At 45.9% G+C, this 15968-nt stretch overlaps 1 protein-coding gene across 2 annotated transcripts in view; it reads left to right on the top strand.

Moving 5' to 3' along the window:
• Positions 1 to 15968, top strand: part of ACVR2B (activin A receptor type 2B) — a 104814-nt gene that overhangs the window by 76451 nt on the left and 12395 nt on the right. For both annotated transcript variants that reach the window (XM_068934180.1, XM_068934181.1), the window contains 6 exons: positions 4943 to 5150; positions 9590 to 9699; positions 11097 to 11248; positions 12481 to 12624; positions 13505 to 13648; positions 14547 to 14695. In XM_068934180.1, the coding sequence (XP_068790281.1) occupies positions 4943 to 5150; positions 9590 to 9699; positions 11097 to 11248; positions 12481 to 12624; positions 13505 to 13648; positions 14547 to 14695 (907 nt within the window). The remainder of the gene's footprint in view (positions 1 to 4942; positions 5151 to 9589; positions 9700 to 11096; positions 11249 to 12480; positions 12625 to 13504; positions 13649 to 14546; positions 14696 to 15968) is intronic.

The raw sequence follows: 15968 nt of genomic DNA, 5'->3' as shown, positions 1-15968 counted from the left end.
ATGTGAGAAAGCAGTTGGAAGAAACCACCTGGTGATTCCCAAAGTGCTGGGCTGGTGTGGTGGGATGCTGAAAACAGAGCTTCTAGTGCAGAGCTAACCCTTCCCTACCTAAACTTTGATTTCAGATAGCGGTTCAGACCTTATTCATTAAACAAGTATTTTCGGTTCACGATATTAAAATGTTTGCTCTTTGTCCTCGATTGCCGAAAACTAGCCTTGCCTGGGCGCTGCCACAAGGCTCTTTTCTATGGACAGAGTTGACTTTGCTTGTGTGATACCGCACTAGCATTTGGGGCTGCTGAGCTCCTGCCCCATGGCAGCTTGCTGTGCCCTATGTTTGCTTGCTTGGCTCTTTCTGCAAAGAGCTGTGCATGCAGCAAGCCGTTCCCACCCGCAGTAATTTCTGCAGACAGTTGCCCAGCTGTGGTTCAGATATCTCCCCCTCTAAAATACCCATGTGCGCACGTATGGAGGGGGACAGTGAATCCCCCCGAGCTTTGTACCTCTTGCCCGTGTCTCGTTGGAGTTCCTGCTGGGAGCACTTTTGTTCTGTGGCTCATGGAGTAGCACTAGGTGAGAGGAGGACTGAGCATCCGAGGAATTAGGCCTCGTTCCAACAGAGATCTCAAACGCTTGTTTAAGGAATGTTTTAGCTCTTGTTACACCCAACTCCTTTTGACTCCCTGCCAAAAGCCAAGCGAGCCCTTCAGGGTTTTGCAGTGCGGCTGTGGTGCGTTTGCTTGCCACCCCACGTGACCAGAGCGTCCTTAGCAGGCAACGTCACCCAATGAATGAGGCCTGGGAGCTTTGCCAGTTTGTGTGGCTATGCGTTGAGGGACACCATCCAAGTTCACACTAACGGTCGTGGCACAAACGCTCAGGCATGGGGACGGGCAAGAGCCGGGAGACAGGAGGGGAGCTGCTAATTTCACCATCCGTGCCAGTTTATACTGGCTTAAACTGGGCAAAAGAGCATGGCCTGAGGGTCTTCCCTTTGGCTCAAGGGGAACTGAACCTACAGATGTGCTTCAGGTGAGCACAGGGAAGGAGCAAAGGGCTTTCTGCACCTATTTGGGGGCAATACCCTATGATTTGGCTTGCAACTTGAAATCAAAAGTGGGACATGTTTGATCTATGGCATGTTGAAGCCCCTACATCGCTGGGACCCTTACATACTCACCACCCCAATGAGGGAGAAGAGACGGGGCGGGGGGGAGGGAGTAAATATCTTGGGGAAACTGAGGAGCAGAGAGCAGATCTCCTCCTGGGAGTCACTGCAGCCCCAGCTTTCTCTCAGAGGGACAAAAACCTGCTAATTCCCCCCACCCTCCATTCAGGTCAGGGTTTTTTAACACAGCAAATGCAGATAAGAGCTGCAAACTTTGGTCTCTGAGTGATCCTTTAGGGAGCAAGGTGCCAGTGTTTCGTGATGAGCTGAAGCAGCAGGTCAATTAACACCATTCCTGGAGCTGTGTCCCTTCCCGCTGAGATCATCTTGGGCACAAACCAAAGGGTTTCTTGCGGGTGGAGGCCCACAGCAGGATTAGGATGCTTACCAAACAGCTTTGTCAGAAGATCTAAAAGCAGGTAGCAAGCAGACAGGTTTTTTAAGTGTCTCCCTAAGACAGGCATCCTTCAAAGCTGTTTTAGGAAAAATATGCCTGTATTTGTGCATCGAAAACTTTCTATATGGTTTTTACTGAACTCATCTAAACTTTGAGAGCCAAAAAACTGCGAAGGGCCTTTCTCTTGGCGCGTTTGCTGTTTGCAGAGTTAGGTTTGTGTGTTTGCAAGCAGTTCTTATTCTTAAACTGAAACTTGTTCCAGAAAAGACAACTGTCTTGGGGGAAGGGAGCCTGGGCTCCGTACAGGATTTAGCAGACTCAAGTACATGCTGTTTGCTGGTCCCAGAGCCGATGCAACTCCCGCTTAGCATTTTTTTTTTTAACACTCTCTTTTCAAAGCACAGTGGAAACATTAAATGTTGGAGCAGCTCCGTGCATTGCATTGCAATCTGTGGGCACTGGCCTGCTTTGCAGGTAGAGGAAGCGGAGGCTACACAATATTGCCTGAGGTTACAGCCGGAGTTATCTGGGCCAGAATTAGATTTTGGGGCTGCTTCCCAGGCAAATGGTTCATTAAACCAGCTTGCTTTCTAGGCGATTCGGTTTGGGGAAGGGAGAGGAAATTTCCATCTAGTGCAGAAGCAGGATAAAGCTCTCTCTTGGTTTACGGTGATGGAAATATTGTATTTCAGAATGTATTTCAAGGAAAAGACCAGAAAGTGATACTGTATATCAGATGGTCATCCAGAACCCACATTAAATACAACAGTGAAAGTAAGGTTATTTACTCATTACTTTATAAAACAAAACGATATCACACTCCCTGTGCATGAGGCAATGCACCTTCTGTTGCCTGCTGATTTAAGTGGTAGTTAGCAAAAATGCTTAATCCGCTCTAACAAAGTATGGTGCAAGTATCAACAGAGCAAATATCAAGACTTTAACAAGGAGTGTCAATATTGACACTGCTCTGTGCTGAGGGATATTGGTAGGTTGTTTTTATTACAGTAAGCAACTTGTCAGAGGAGAACTCAGATGGAGCTTTGCAAGTGCCGATAAAACCTGCAGGTGCTATTGAAATTGAGCTCTTGTTCGTGTGTGCTTGGAATATAATTCCCAGTTTCAGAAGTCAGCTTTATGATTTTCTCTTCCCCCTCCCCCTTTAAATCTCTCCCACGATGCAGATGAAACAGTCTTCCAGAGAAAGAATTATTGAAGAATTGAACACCTCTTAAAAATGCAAAGAGATCTTTCTGGTCTGATGGGTTCGCTCCGTACCTTGGAAATTACCCATCGCTGATGGCAGGTGTCAGGTACGAGGAGCAGCCTGGGCAGATCAGCACTGTGCCAGAAACCGCGGTTTCTCTTGATGCTCTTGCCGTTAAACTTTTGCTCTGCAGCAAGTCATTGGCGCTCGTTACTAGCAATCTTTAGCTCAAATGCAGTCTCCGAAGTGCCCTGCATGCTTACACGCCCTGCAGAGTGGGAGGCAAATCCTACCACCGGCAAACAATTTGGAGATTGCCCACTTCCAAGAGTTGCGGGCTGTGGGAAGGAAGGTCAGGCTGGCGCTAGGGCCCAGGATTTGGGCAAATGGAGTTTAGCTTTCCTCCCAGACATCCTTTGGACTTGGATTACGGCATTTAATCTTTGTAGTCCAGTTCTTCATCTGTCAGTTGGGAGTAATACTTGCTTCTCTGGTTGAATATTGTGTGTAGGCTTGCATCACTGGTAGACAGGTGCTCAGGTACAGTAATCATGGGCTGTATTCAGGGCATGGAGTTCATGCCTGTTTCTGGGCTTGGTGTTTTCTCCTCTGGCTGTGAACTACTTTGTGCTTGGTGCCTTGCAAAGACCGCATTGAATCACCTTTTAGAGACCTTTTAGAGCATGTGGTTTGCCATGCTGGCCAGGAATCACAGACCAGGTTGCATTTAGATCATCTAGTTGTGGTCCGTCCTGCCTGCCTTAATCTCAACATTAAAGGCTGCACTTAATTCATAGAAGGCAGAGTTGTGAAAGCGCTGCAAAATTTTCGGCAGCCAGATACTTAGCTCTGCATTTTTCAAAGGCCTAGCTATTCTGGGAGCACAGTGCTTTCATTTCATCGTCCTGCAGGGCCAATTCATGTTTTCTACACAATTGTCTGCACATTTTAGGAGGATACCTATGTTTTCCTTGGTTGCGATCCATCAAAATAATGGCCAGGTCTGACCTTGCCTTAGGTTGGGTGATCCCAAAGAGTGGTGGCTGCAGAGCATCCCAGCATTTGCGGTTGCCAGCTTTGTGGTACTATTTCTGGGGTATCTTCATCTCTGTTGTGTGTTTAGTTCCTTTCCTCTTCCCATTGCCCTTTTAAAACTCGTCTTCAAAATGCCACAGAAGAGAACATTTCCAAATGAAAAGGGGATTTTGAAGGCTTAAGACAGAACAGATCATCTGCAGATACAAGTTCCCTTACTTGACTCCTTTTTTTGATCTACACATCTATAATTGTATTTCAGTTTTTTTGGGTATGGTGGCTGTGTGGAAATTGTACCACTTTGTGGGCAGTAAGACTTCCTCCGTTCTTTGATGCAAGGCTGGGGTAAAGCCAGCGCGGGTAGAGGTTCCTTTGTGATGCCAGGTGTCAGTTTGTGGTGACGGTCATAGTTGTTTGGAAGATAGCGCTAGTCCGACTGAAGACAAAGGGAAACAGAGTCACAAAACCAGAGACTGGTGAAAGTCTCACTTGTGTGGAGAGGCAGCGTGAGCTGTGTGGATCACGAGTGAAAACGTGGGATTACCATAGGGAGATTTACCAAAACAGGCCTGAAATGGGATCTGGATGAGGAATTGGCTTGGGTCTGGCCCTCCTCCGCAGGCTGACTGTTATCTATTCTCAGTTACGTCTTACCCACATAAGAAACTGTTTATTTTAGATGGTATTTGCTGCAGTGGTGGTGGTGAGGAAGGCATGACTGTGTTGTATAACAGCCCAGCAAGTGGCAGATTGCACCTTAGGGAGGTAGACTCTCCTAAGCATGGTTTCTGTGTTTAAAAAGATACTGAGTTGCCTTTATATCCTCGGGTTAGGGTGCTGCAGTTGAAGCACTGACTGGAGGAGACCTGGGCGACCTCGGCTGGGTTCTTGGCTTTACCACAAGCTGTCAGCGTGAACTTGGGCAAATCTGACCTCCCTGTTCCCGATTTCACACCTGCACAAGGAGGATAACCCTCCAGACAGCGCTGAAGAAGTTCATATCTATCAAGTGTTTAGTTCTTAGCCAGACAAATGACATTAACGTGTGCAAAAAACACAGCCACATGGAAATGTGTCTCCTGGGATCTGTTTCTGATTGTGCTCAAACGTGTTTTGGATTTGCATTTTGCTTCAGGACCAGGACATGGGGAAGCAGAGACAAGGGAGTGCATCTACTACAATGCCAACTGGGAGCTGGAAAAGACGAACCAGAGTGGCGTGGAGCGCTGCGAAGGGGAGAAGGACAAGCGGCTCCACTGCTATGCCTCTTGGAGGAACAATTCAGGCTCCATTGAGCTGGTGAAGAAAGGCTGCTGGTTAGACGACTTCAACTGTTATGACAGGTAATAGCCTAACTGGTTTCTCTGAATGCAAGCGTAAATTGTTCCTCTAAGTGCAAAGGCCCCTGATTTTGCATAGAGAAAAGGGAAGCAAGTCCAAGTCAATTGGCCCATTCATCCCCCGTAATTACTTCTGTTGGTAATGTAGCTCTCAGAATTGTCACTTATCTGCCTTTACTTTCTAAATAGAAGCTGCACAAGGCACTTTTAGCTTTTTCTGTCCCCCCCCTTCCCCCCCCCCCCGCAACGCTTTGATAATTCTGGCATGCTTTGAAAAACGTGTCCTGTACCATCAAATGAAGAGCAATATGTTCTTCCAAGAGCATTTGGCGATACAAAGGAAAACTTGGAATCGTTTGGAGTGCTCTAGAAAAACGCAGATATCCGGGGGTGTTTAGAGGTTGAGATATTCTGGCACTTGCGATGTTGCAAAAGTTTCACTGTTCTTCGGCTGAGTTAACAGACAGGGGTGGGGAGAAGGAGTGGGGCAGCAAAAGCAAATGCATGTTGGGGTGTCGCTGCCTCTAGCTAGCTAGCTGAAAAACAGATAGGTTTTGCAATATGAAGGCTCCAGCCTTATTAGATATCTGAGAAAATAAACTAATCTTTTCTCATTCCCCTTACTGTGATTCTGTAGAGGGAAAGACAACTACAACTAAAGAAAACATCCCTCCTAAGTTTCACAGTTCAAAAAGGCATTGTTCAGTAGTTCTGGATTAGGTCAGTGTTTTTATTTAAAACAACACAAACTATGAATAAGGCGAACATAAAATTCAAGGGTTTGCCTTGGTGTAATGCTAAAATAGAGTGACTTCACCTTTGTACAAGCACAGCGCTATTCCCAGCTGCACGTTTTCGTAGCTCTTTTATCCGTTGAGATTCCAGCAGTTTTAGGACATCAGGTTTCTGCTACTTCAGAAAGACTGCTCCAGATCTGCAAAAGCCACCCACAGTTACTGTTTCTCCAAACCACCTGAAACCACAAAGTTTAAACTGGGATCAGATTTGTCCCAGGGCAAGTTTTATCTGCTAGCCGTTGTACGCTGTCCCAGGTTTTGTCCCCGTTGTCTTAGCTATTAAGACTGTGAATACTTCCACATCTTCCTTCTATTATTAGTCCTGGGGTTACTTTCCCACCACACCTATTCCCTCGCCAGTTGCGTAGTAAAGTTCTAAATATAGTTAAATTTTAATTCTTTCCTGATAAATCCGTCCTTCTTGGCCCGTTAGTCATCTTAATGCTGATTCTTACCAGAACAGGAGGTCACTCTCGTTTCCTACTTCCAAGCACAAGTGTTTACTGTAAACAGCTTTCTCCTTTTAGTGTCTGCTCTCGTGTACAGCGACACTTGTGTGAGAACTGAGTGCCTCTGTGCAGTGATGTAGTGGTTCTTAATCTTTGTCATAAAGCGTTGCTCTGTTACAATAAAAAGTTTTCAGGACCCCTCGCGAGCCTTTTTGCGGTGCCCAGGTTGAGCTTCCATTATCCGGTAGCCTTGTTCTTCAGAGGCACGATTGCAGGGAGATCTTCTGAGGATTAACGAACAGTGCAAGTGTGGAAAACAATGTTTGGAACAAAGGCTAACTTTAATTGAATAAAGGCTGTTTGAACTGAGTCTTTTTTTTCCTTGAGCGATCTTTCACGCAGGCATTATGGTTTGATCGCAGGAGGGATGGCGAAAATGGCTTAAGAACGTGGCGCTTCAATGACTGGCGCTGCATCGACGCCCTTTCTGTGTTTGCCTGCAGCACCTTTGCGCAGGATGCTGCGCGCCGGGGCGCAGCCTTGGGAGATGCACCTGTAGCTCTCTGCCAAGGTGTCCCCTGCATGAAGGACGTGTCCTATTCCTACAGCTCCTGGCAGCTTGCAGCGCAGGCAGCGCTTACCGCTACATGCCAAGTGCTTCGTCTTTGTCCCTGGAAGGTGACGAACGCAGCGGTGCAACAGTTGGTATATTTAGGGTTGTGGTTCCCTATTCTGTTCTTTACGTTAAGGGGACAAGAATGTGGCACGTGTACTTTTAAGGCTATATGAAAAAGGTGCTGTTTAAAAACCAACCGCGTGCTATTCGTTTGTTTACACAGCCCCGCTGGAGAGGTCGCCTTCGCGATCCCTCGAAGAGCACGTGAACTGCTGCAAAATGTGCACTCGCTGCCATAGAAATATGTGTCATTCTGTCCCACTGTCTCATTTTTAATATTTGCTAAGGATAACATGTCATATGTACCTGGATAGGTGCCCTGAGCGCGCACCAACTCAAGGAGAGGGATAATGAATTGCAGATGTGGAGCAGGCTGTTTTCACTCATTAAGCTGATTTCTTAACCAACAGATTTAGCGAAGGATGTGTTTTTTACTGAAGACTGGGATGCTGATGCTGTTAAATCCAAACGGCTTGTTATCTGATTTCAAGAAAAAGCATCTGGAAGCATTGCTTAACTTGTTGAAACATCTTTATTCATTTGGATAACTTAAATAGATGCCTTTCTTTCTTTGAAGTTAAAATAAAAAAAAAAAAAAAAAGAAAACGAAACCAAGTGCTTCCCAGCTGAGACCTTGCATGAGACGTTTCGGCTAAAACTGCTTTTCTTCCCCAAAAGGAATAGAGGACTGAAAGCTACTACACCTTATGATTTAAGAGAGCCTTTTCTGTTCTTCCCGTAGCAGTATGTCAGTGATACCGTAGAAAGGGAGGCTTGGCGTGGATTCATAAATGAGTAATAGTGTCAAACACATATGATTGTTTTGCTACTTCCTCTGAGTGGTTGAAGGAAGGAAGTTATGCATATAATTTAGCTGGTCTTCAGGAAATAGTTTGATACAGCTCTGTGCAGAGAACAGCTCTGCAACTGTAGTAAGTAAAAGCAGAGGGCCACATAGCAAAAAAAGGCAGGGAAGGAAAGCAGCTGCTTAAGAAACAGGCTACTGCAAAAATCAGTGGATGTCTCTTTTGCATTGGTCTGTGGGAAAAGACAGACATGTGGAAGATTGCTGGAGTTGGGCTGATACGTGGAAGTCTCCTAAAGCCTTGCAAAACGTGGAAGGGAACCTCAGTACTCAGGCGGCTGGATGACAGGCAGATAAGAAAAACTGGAGTTGCAACTTGAATTTCTTAACGGCTTGGTGCCTTCGTGCGAGTGTAAGCTTTTTAAAGGAGGAGACCTGAAAATTAAAAAACAAACAAACAAAAAAAACACCATAACAACTGCAGCTACCCTCCTGCCTTCAGTAGTCGGAGGTGCTGCTGGTGTCTCGTGCCCTTCTAGTGCATTGAGGCAATGATGCTCAAGCCTGTGAGAGCAATCTTGGTTCAGCCCTCTTCGTCTGTGCTTTATGGCACAATCTTTAGTTGCACGCTCAACTATTCCTCTCCCCCTGACAACGTACATGCAGGGTGCAAGAAAGACGCCGTTCGGGGACCGAAGCATCTCTTCATCGTTTTCCTGCTTCTCATTCAGTCAGCAGTGCCTGCTGTTATTTATTACTCGCCACCTAATGCCTTCAATCCGTATGGAAGCGTTTGTTTCCTTTACGGGCTTTTCGAGGGTTCTTGCTATCCACGGCAGTATTGGAGTGCCGGAGACAACTAATGGCTTTATCTCCGGCACGAGCGCGATCCGCTCGACGGCGGCGGTGCAGAATTGCAGCGCGTGACCTGCCGGCTCTCTACCTGCTCCGGCTCCTCCGTTTCCCCGGCTGTGCTGGCGCGGGCAGGAAAACCAGCCGCTGGCGTACCTGGGGGCTCACGTTGGGCCCCCGGAAAATGAGGAAAACGGCAGCATTAGCCGTGCCAGTAATATTAAGCAACTTATTTGGTAGCGCTTAAGAGTGCAGTAGCTGAAAAAGGGATGCCTGGGGTTTTCCAGCTCAGCGTTCACAAGACCAACTTTCTTTATTTTTTCCTTCCTTCTTGATTTTTTCTTTTCCCTCCCTGATATTTGATTTGCAAGGGAAATGAGGACTGGGTCCTTGGCCAGGTCCAGTGCACGACATGCACGACACACCGGCTTTTCCCCGAGGACCCTCCACGCCAGGCTGAGCGGAGTAGAGGTCCTGCGGAGTAGAGGTCCTGCGTGGAAAACAAAATAGTGTGAAAACAAAATAGTATGTTCCTGTAATGGTGCTTTTAGCCATTGTCTGCCAAGCACTGGACTATCTGTGCTTTCTGGGTTTAACTTACTCTTTTGTCTATTCACCAACCCATACAAAAGCCTAAAATGCTGTAGCAGAGGCGCCTTCTTGATTATTTTCTTAAGAAAAGAGAGGAAAAAGTTGTTTTCTGTAAGCAGAGACTGCAGATGTGTGGTATGCAGGCAGCAGGACAAGGTAAATAGGAAAGACAATTTGCAGGAGTTTAGTATTCACAAAGACAATAGGAAAGAGTTTGCTGATTTTTTTAATCCTTCTCCCTTTGTTCCTCTGTTTGTCTCTTCCCTGTGCAGGCAGGAATGTGTAGCCACAGAAGAAAACCCGCAAGTGTTTTTCTGCTGCTGTGAGGGCAACTATTGCAATGAGAAATTCACCCATTTACCTGAAGTTACTGGTCCGGAAGGTGAGTGAATCCCAGGGAGATCCGTTCATCTTCACCTCGTCCATGATGACCTTGGATTGCTGCGTGTTGAGCAAAAAAAAAAATACACCTGAGAGGATGCAAAGCATCATTTTGGTTGCAAAATTGACACAAGTCATTTTGCTGGAGTAAATTAAGAACAGTTTTTTAATGTTATTTCATTGTGTGAGTAAAGTGTGTTGTCCCAATGCCTCATACATTATTAGCGAGGGTTCAGTTTTCCTTATGGTGAGGGTTTGCAGTGGGATATTCCAAAAAGAAACCTTGCACAAGGAGAATAAGGCAGTACAATTGATGCAATGTGGATCAAGAAGCAGTCTTGTAAAGGTGTTTTCTTATCTTCGTTATGTATCTTCATAATTTTTAGAGGTCATAGGCCTCCGAATACATTGGGCAACCTGGTTTTCTGTGCGTTGTTAGCTAACACACAGTATTTTACTGGTCTAGAGATTAAAAGTGAATGGATGCAGCTTTCAGAGTTTGTGCACATACTTCAAGGGAAAAAAGTAATAGCATGTCCTTCTTTAAAGGCTAATACAAAAATGATGCTTCTTTTTGCTGTAGGCTTGCTAAACTATCATTCAATAAGAATAATTAGAGCAGGTGTATCCTTTCCTTCGGATGGTTTCTTTTGCTATCAGACTATATGCATTTACCGAGATGTTCCAGCAGACCATTATCAGATTTTCCTGGACTTTCCTGTTAGGTTTTTAATTGTTTACATGCTTTTATTATCTCCTGTTATTAATGTACCCCTAGCAACCTGGTAGCAAATATTCCTTCTCTCACAGTTTTTTGTTGTATTTGGCAAGTAATGCTATTTTTTCCTTCCATGTCTCCAACATAGCAACATGGCTCCATTTAGTATTCCCATTGTTTGTGTCTCAACTGCACTGATGTAATTTGGAACAAGAACTACTGTGGGAATAGGGTATTTGATTGTGGCTCCTACAGCATTTTACTAAAAACTGACATCTTGTCAATCGCTGTGCGAAGAGCAGCAGCGTGGAGAGGGATTTTGGGCTCTCTTAATGCCTTTGGAAGGGTTAAGGGGAAGAAGGTTTCTGCCCTTACGTATCCCAGCAGGAAACTTCTTCCATTGCTCACGGCCATCGTTAATAAAGGTCACGTGGAGGCTCAGCCTGCAAAGTGTATTTTGGACCGTTCGCTTTACATTAGTAATAGTAATATGGAAAAGAGTAATGGGTCCTTATGAATGCTATGGGATGTTGGGAAAACAGGAGCTAGGTCACTGAGCGTTGTCTGCTTTGGAGAAGAAGAAGTCACGTGGTTGTTTGTATCCGCATGTGTAGTGGACAGCGCTGTTGTTGCACACTTAAAGGATCATTTCCTACAGTCAACTTGCTCTTTTCTTGCAGTCATATACGAGCCGCCCCCACCAACGCCCTCCCTGCTCAACATCCTGGTTTACTCTCTGCTTCCCATTGCTGTCCTGTCAATGGCCATTCTCCTGGCCTTCTGGATGTACCGTCACCGCAAGCCTCCCTACGGGCACGTGGACATCAACGAGGTGAGAGAGAAACCTCTGCCTTCCCAAAGGTGGTGGGAAAAGAGAGCAGAGACTCCCCTATATTTGGTCTTAATGGAGGATACAGGGGCTGCTCAGTATGTTCTCAAATCCTCTTTTGTTTTGCCTTTTCCAGGGGATGATGAAATATTCCTCTCCATAACTTTTCCTCTCTATCTTTTTGAGCCCTGTGCTACAGTCAGCCTCTGCGACCATGTTAGCCTCCCTTGTACGGCTATTGGTTTTAGCCCAGGCTGTAAGATTTGCTGGGTTCCTAAGGGATAGTTCACACAGTCCTGCTTGGTGTCTACCCTTCCACCAATACTTTCAAGCCCAATGTCTGATTTCAACCAACTTTGCAGGGGAGTAGAGCCTTAGAGATTACAAAATCTCTACCAGTTATGGGAGGAGGGGAGATGTTTTTCCCTGTTGCAATTCAGATTTTATGAGACATTGGAGAATGCATGCAGGAGGTCATCCTCACAGCCCAAAGCCAGCAGAAACTGGTCTTTGCTTGTTCTGCTGCCCAGAGCCATTGGTTTTCTTCTGAAGGGGCAAGTGGCCACCTCTCCTGGCACACAGTACCGCCCTATATAAACCATACTCTAAACTTTTCAGGTATGAAGGTAGATATGGACAGAGCTGCAATGCCAAACTTAACGCTGGGCTACGTTGTTCTTTCACACAAACGTAGAGGTTGAAGAGATACTATCTTTATTATGCTGACAGACCTGTTTGCTGCCCATTGCTAGGATTATACGAAGCACTCCTTAAAAAAAATGGAAAACAGTTGGAAGTTGTAGGTGTATTTTGCTGCTGGGTCACAAAGATTGAAGTTCCCACTTTTGGCGGGAGGTAGCCTTGAGGTAGATCAGTGCTTTAGAGCCCAGAATAGCTCTTGCTTTGAAAACACAAGAGAATTCAGATTTTGCCAGAGGATGACACTCAATTTGAGCTTTGCCAGAGGATGACTTGTGTGAGCCAAACTACACCGTGACACACAAAGTGACACTTGGAGGCGTAGATTGTTATGTGTGTTCTATATAAATATTCTGGAAAGCAAAATAGGGAATTTCGTGTTGCTCTTAACGTATAAGTTTTGCTGTGACAACTAATTTAAATAATCTGCATCAAACAAAATACTACTTCTTTACTCTCACTCTTCCCCCCACCCCCACCCCACACACAGAGTCCAACTTCAGCTCGCAATAGTGTCTCCTCCTCTTGTTTTGCAGGATCCTGGGCCACCACCCCCTTCTCCACTGGTTGGCCTAAAGCCTTTGCAGCTCTTGGAGATCAAAGCGAGGGGACGTTTCGGCTGCGTCTGGAAAGCTCAGCTCATGAATGACTATGTAGCAGTGAAAATCTTTCCTATTCAGGTGAGAAGGACTTTGTGTTAGGTTCTCACTAGCAGGGTTTCCTCACCAGTGTTGAGATCCTCTCAGAGCCTATGGAGGTGTTATTAGGACTGAAACAAAGATAATGTGTGGACTCTTCTACTGGGGGGAAAACATTCAAGGACCCTCCTGCCCCTATATTTTTCTCTGTGTTATCTCATTAGCAAGTGCTTCCTGTAGTAGCTCTTGCAAGCAGGGCAAATTTTGAGAGCAGCAGTCACATTTTGAAATCTGCAGCATATTTTAACTTTGCTCCAAGTGTCAGCATTGTTACAAGTCCAGCCTGCGACTGTAATGCCCAAAGAGCACACAAAGGATCAAATCCCTGGCTTTGTGTGGCTTGCCTGGGTAAATTGTAAATCTGGACCCAAACCTAACAAGCAGTTTACAGCTTACAAAGGCAGAGTCCCAGCGCTGTGAAAGCTAATTGCACTGGAGCATTTCTCTGAGCTTGTATCTTCCACTCTGGGAAACCTTTGAACATTCCTGTCTCTCTAGGAATTGGAAATGGAAGCAGAAAAGCAATCACAAGTGAAGTGAATGAAGAATGACTGAGACATCTCCATTATCTCCTTATTCATTAATTTTTCTCCTCGTATTTGTTGTCATAGCATTGCTAGAGGAGATTTGCACATCCTCTGTCCGAGCCAGCTGTGACCTGCTAGTAAATATTCAATAGAATCTAGATTAGATTATACAGTCTTAACTATCACAGCTGCAAAGCAGATCTGGATGCTGCATGCGTGGCTCTAACCCATGAGAACGATACTAGGAGGAATGCACGCAGCTCTGACTGAGCTGAAGGAGCTGTTTGCTTTAAAAGGAAGCGTGGTCTTTGATGGTGCATTTCTCCCTGCTTCAGGATAAGCAGTCTTGGCAGAGCGAGAGAGAGATTTTCAATACCCCTGGCATGAAGCATGAAAACCTTTTGCAGTTTATTGCAGCAGAGAAAAGAGGGACGAACCTAGAGACAGAACTGTGGCTGATCACAGCTTTCCACGACAAGGTAACGTATCACTAGCCATCCATTTTGGTCTGGCTATGAAGCAGCAACGTTTGGTTATCTACTATAGTCCCCAAAGCTACCAATGGTCTGTCTCAGCTGTCCTGGTGAGCCATCTTCCAGTGGAAGTGGAGAAGTGCTTTTTCTCCCCTTCTTCAAAGGCCCTTCCCTTAGCTTTTAAGGCTTTCCAGTACAAATATTAGAGTGAGAAAGGTGGGACTCAGTGAGAGAGGAGGCAGAAAAGGCCACTGCTCACGTACGCAGGCAGTCGTCATCTTGTAACGCATGTAGGGCAGCTCGGGGAGCTGGGGATCGCAGACCACCGTAATCCTTACTTGGCCCTTGTAGATAGGCTGTGTGTTTACTTTTGAAGCTCAGGGCATATCTCTGTTTCATGGATTGCCTTAGTTATCAACATGACTAACACTTAAAATAAAACAAACAGGCACAAAGCTGGGGTTGAGCCAGCAGTGCTATCCCTCTATTTAATCCAAGGTCTACTGAGTCAATCATTTCCACAGGCAGCTGATAGGATGCACGATCTTCTTGCATGGAAGACTCTCCCCCTTTTTAGGCTAGATGAAGTGCTCTGGTTTGTGGTGATTTTTGCCCCTTCCTTTCCTCCCTCCCGCTCCCTGGCAGATCAGTAGACTTGAGTCCAGAAGTCCAGAATACTCTCTGCACTGGGAAAGGGCTGAGGACTTGAGAAGGCTTCTTGGATTTTTTTTCTCTCTCTCTTTTTTTTTTTTTTCTTTTGCTAGCATTTTCTTTTCTTCCCCTATCAAATCAAAGTTCAGATTTCTCAAGCACTCTCTACAATCATTTTCGAAACTGATGAGTTGGCACATCTGTCACTTTGGCGGGGCCTGTGATTAAGAACATATGATGTCCTATTTCTCAGGGCTCTCTGACGGATTACCTGAAGGGGAATATTATCAGCTGGAATGAGCTCTGCCATGTTGCAGAAACGATGGCCCGTGGATTGTCCTACCTACATGAAGACGTCCCTTGGTGCAAGGGTGAAGGACACAAACCTGCTATCGCGCACAGGTACGGCCTCTTTCATTAATGCTTTTCAAGTGCCTTGGTCAAAAGTTCATGACTTCTTTGCAATGATACTGCTGAATAGAGGAGGAAATTGTGGTTGTAGGAAGTCGGTGCCTTTTATCCCAGCAAAGCTGATGCTAAGACAGGAATTCTCTCTCCCACTTCTGAAATGGTGAAGGGCAGGTTATCAGCATTTTGTCAGTGAAATAGTAAGGTCGGTAATGGTTTAGGGCAAATGTCTGAAGGTAGGTGCTTCCCTCCACCGTTAACTCTTCTCTTAACGTGCGGTGGGAGTGGGATTCAGACCGCTGCTAAACCTCTGGTTAGTTCAGTTTGAAAGGGCTGTGCTCGATAAATCACGTTGTAACCCTTGTGTTTCTGTGGCCATACCAAGATTGGTAAGGCCTCTTCCGGAAGGATTTTAGACCGACTCCACTGCATGTCTTCTCGCAGGGCTTTTGATCATTAGGAAAGAAATGGAGAAATAGAAAATGGCTGCTGTTTATTTCTCATGGTAGTTTTATAATGCTCAAATCTTGCCAGGGAGCTTGTGAAAGACATCAGAGGAAGTGGTTTGCGCCTCCAAGACCTCTTGGCCCTGCTCTAACTGCACTGGGCAGCAGCACCATGGGGACAGCTGGGATACAGAAGGATGTGGGTTATAGCAACCTCGCTGCAAAGAGACCTTGTTTTAGGCCCCTTTTCCATCTCGGCAGCCCCACGTTGCTCAGCCTGAACTAAAGCCACGCTACTGAGTTGTTTGCTAGCGGCACAGCAGGAGGGGGGAGTTTTCTAGAAGGACTTACACGGGTTGTGTGGCTGCATGTGGTAATCCGCAGCCCAGCTCCCCCCCGCGCCTGCCACGCTTCGTCTAAGAGGGTTTTAAAAACCACGTCCAGCTGCAGCAATTTATGTCTCATCTAGTGGGGCTGTCTTGCTGTATGGGAAGATAATCTCCGTTTTTGCAAGAGTGCCCCTGCCCCAAAACAACCCCCCAAACCTTAAGACTTCTGCAAAGAGTGGGCTGTTGAAAGAGCCTGCAGCTGCCTTTGTGCTGCTCCCGGGGGTGACACCGTGTCCCTGACATTTGTCCCTGTGAAATAAAGGCAGGGGTTTATACGAGAAAATTCCTAAGGGTGGGGGACAGAGAAAAGCTAGAGAAAGGGTTTAAAGCAGCAGATCATGCTCATTAGCATCCCTGTCCATTTAGCAAACGATAAAAGATGGAGAACGCATCACTGGTGTGTGAAATCAGAAAATACTGACAGGAGAGGGA

The sequence above is a fragment of the Struthio camelus genome, chromosome 2, assembly GCF_040807025.1.
Source record: "Struthio camelus isolate bStrCam1 chromosome 2, bStrCam1.hap1, whole genome shotgun sequence".
NCBI lineage: Eukaryota > Metazoa > Chordata > Aves > Struthioniformes > Struthionidae > Struthio > Struthio camelus.
This window is presented reverse-complemented; position numbering and strand designations above follow the sequence as displayed.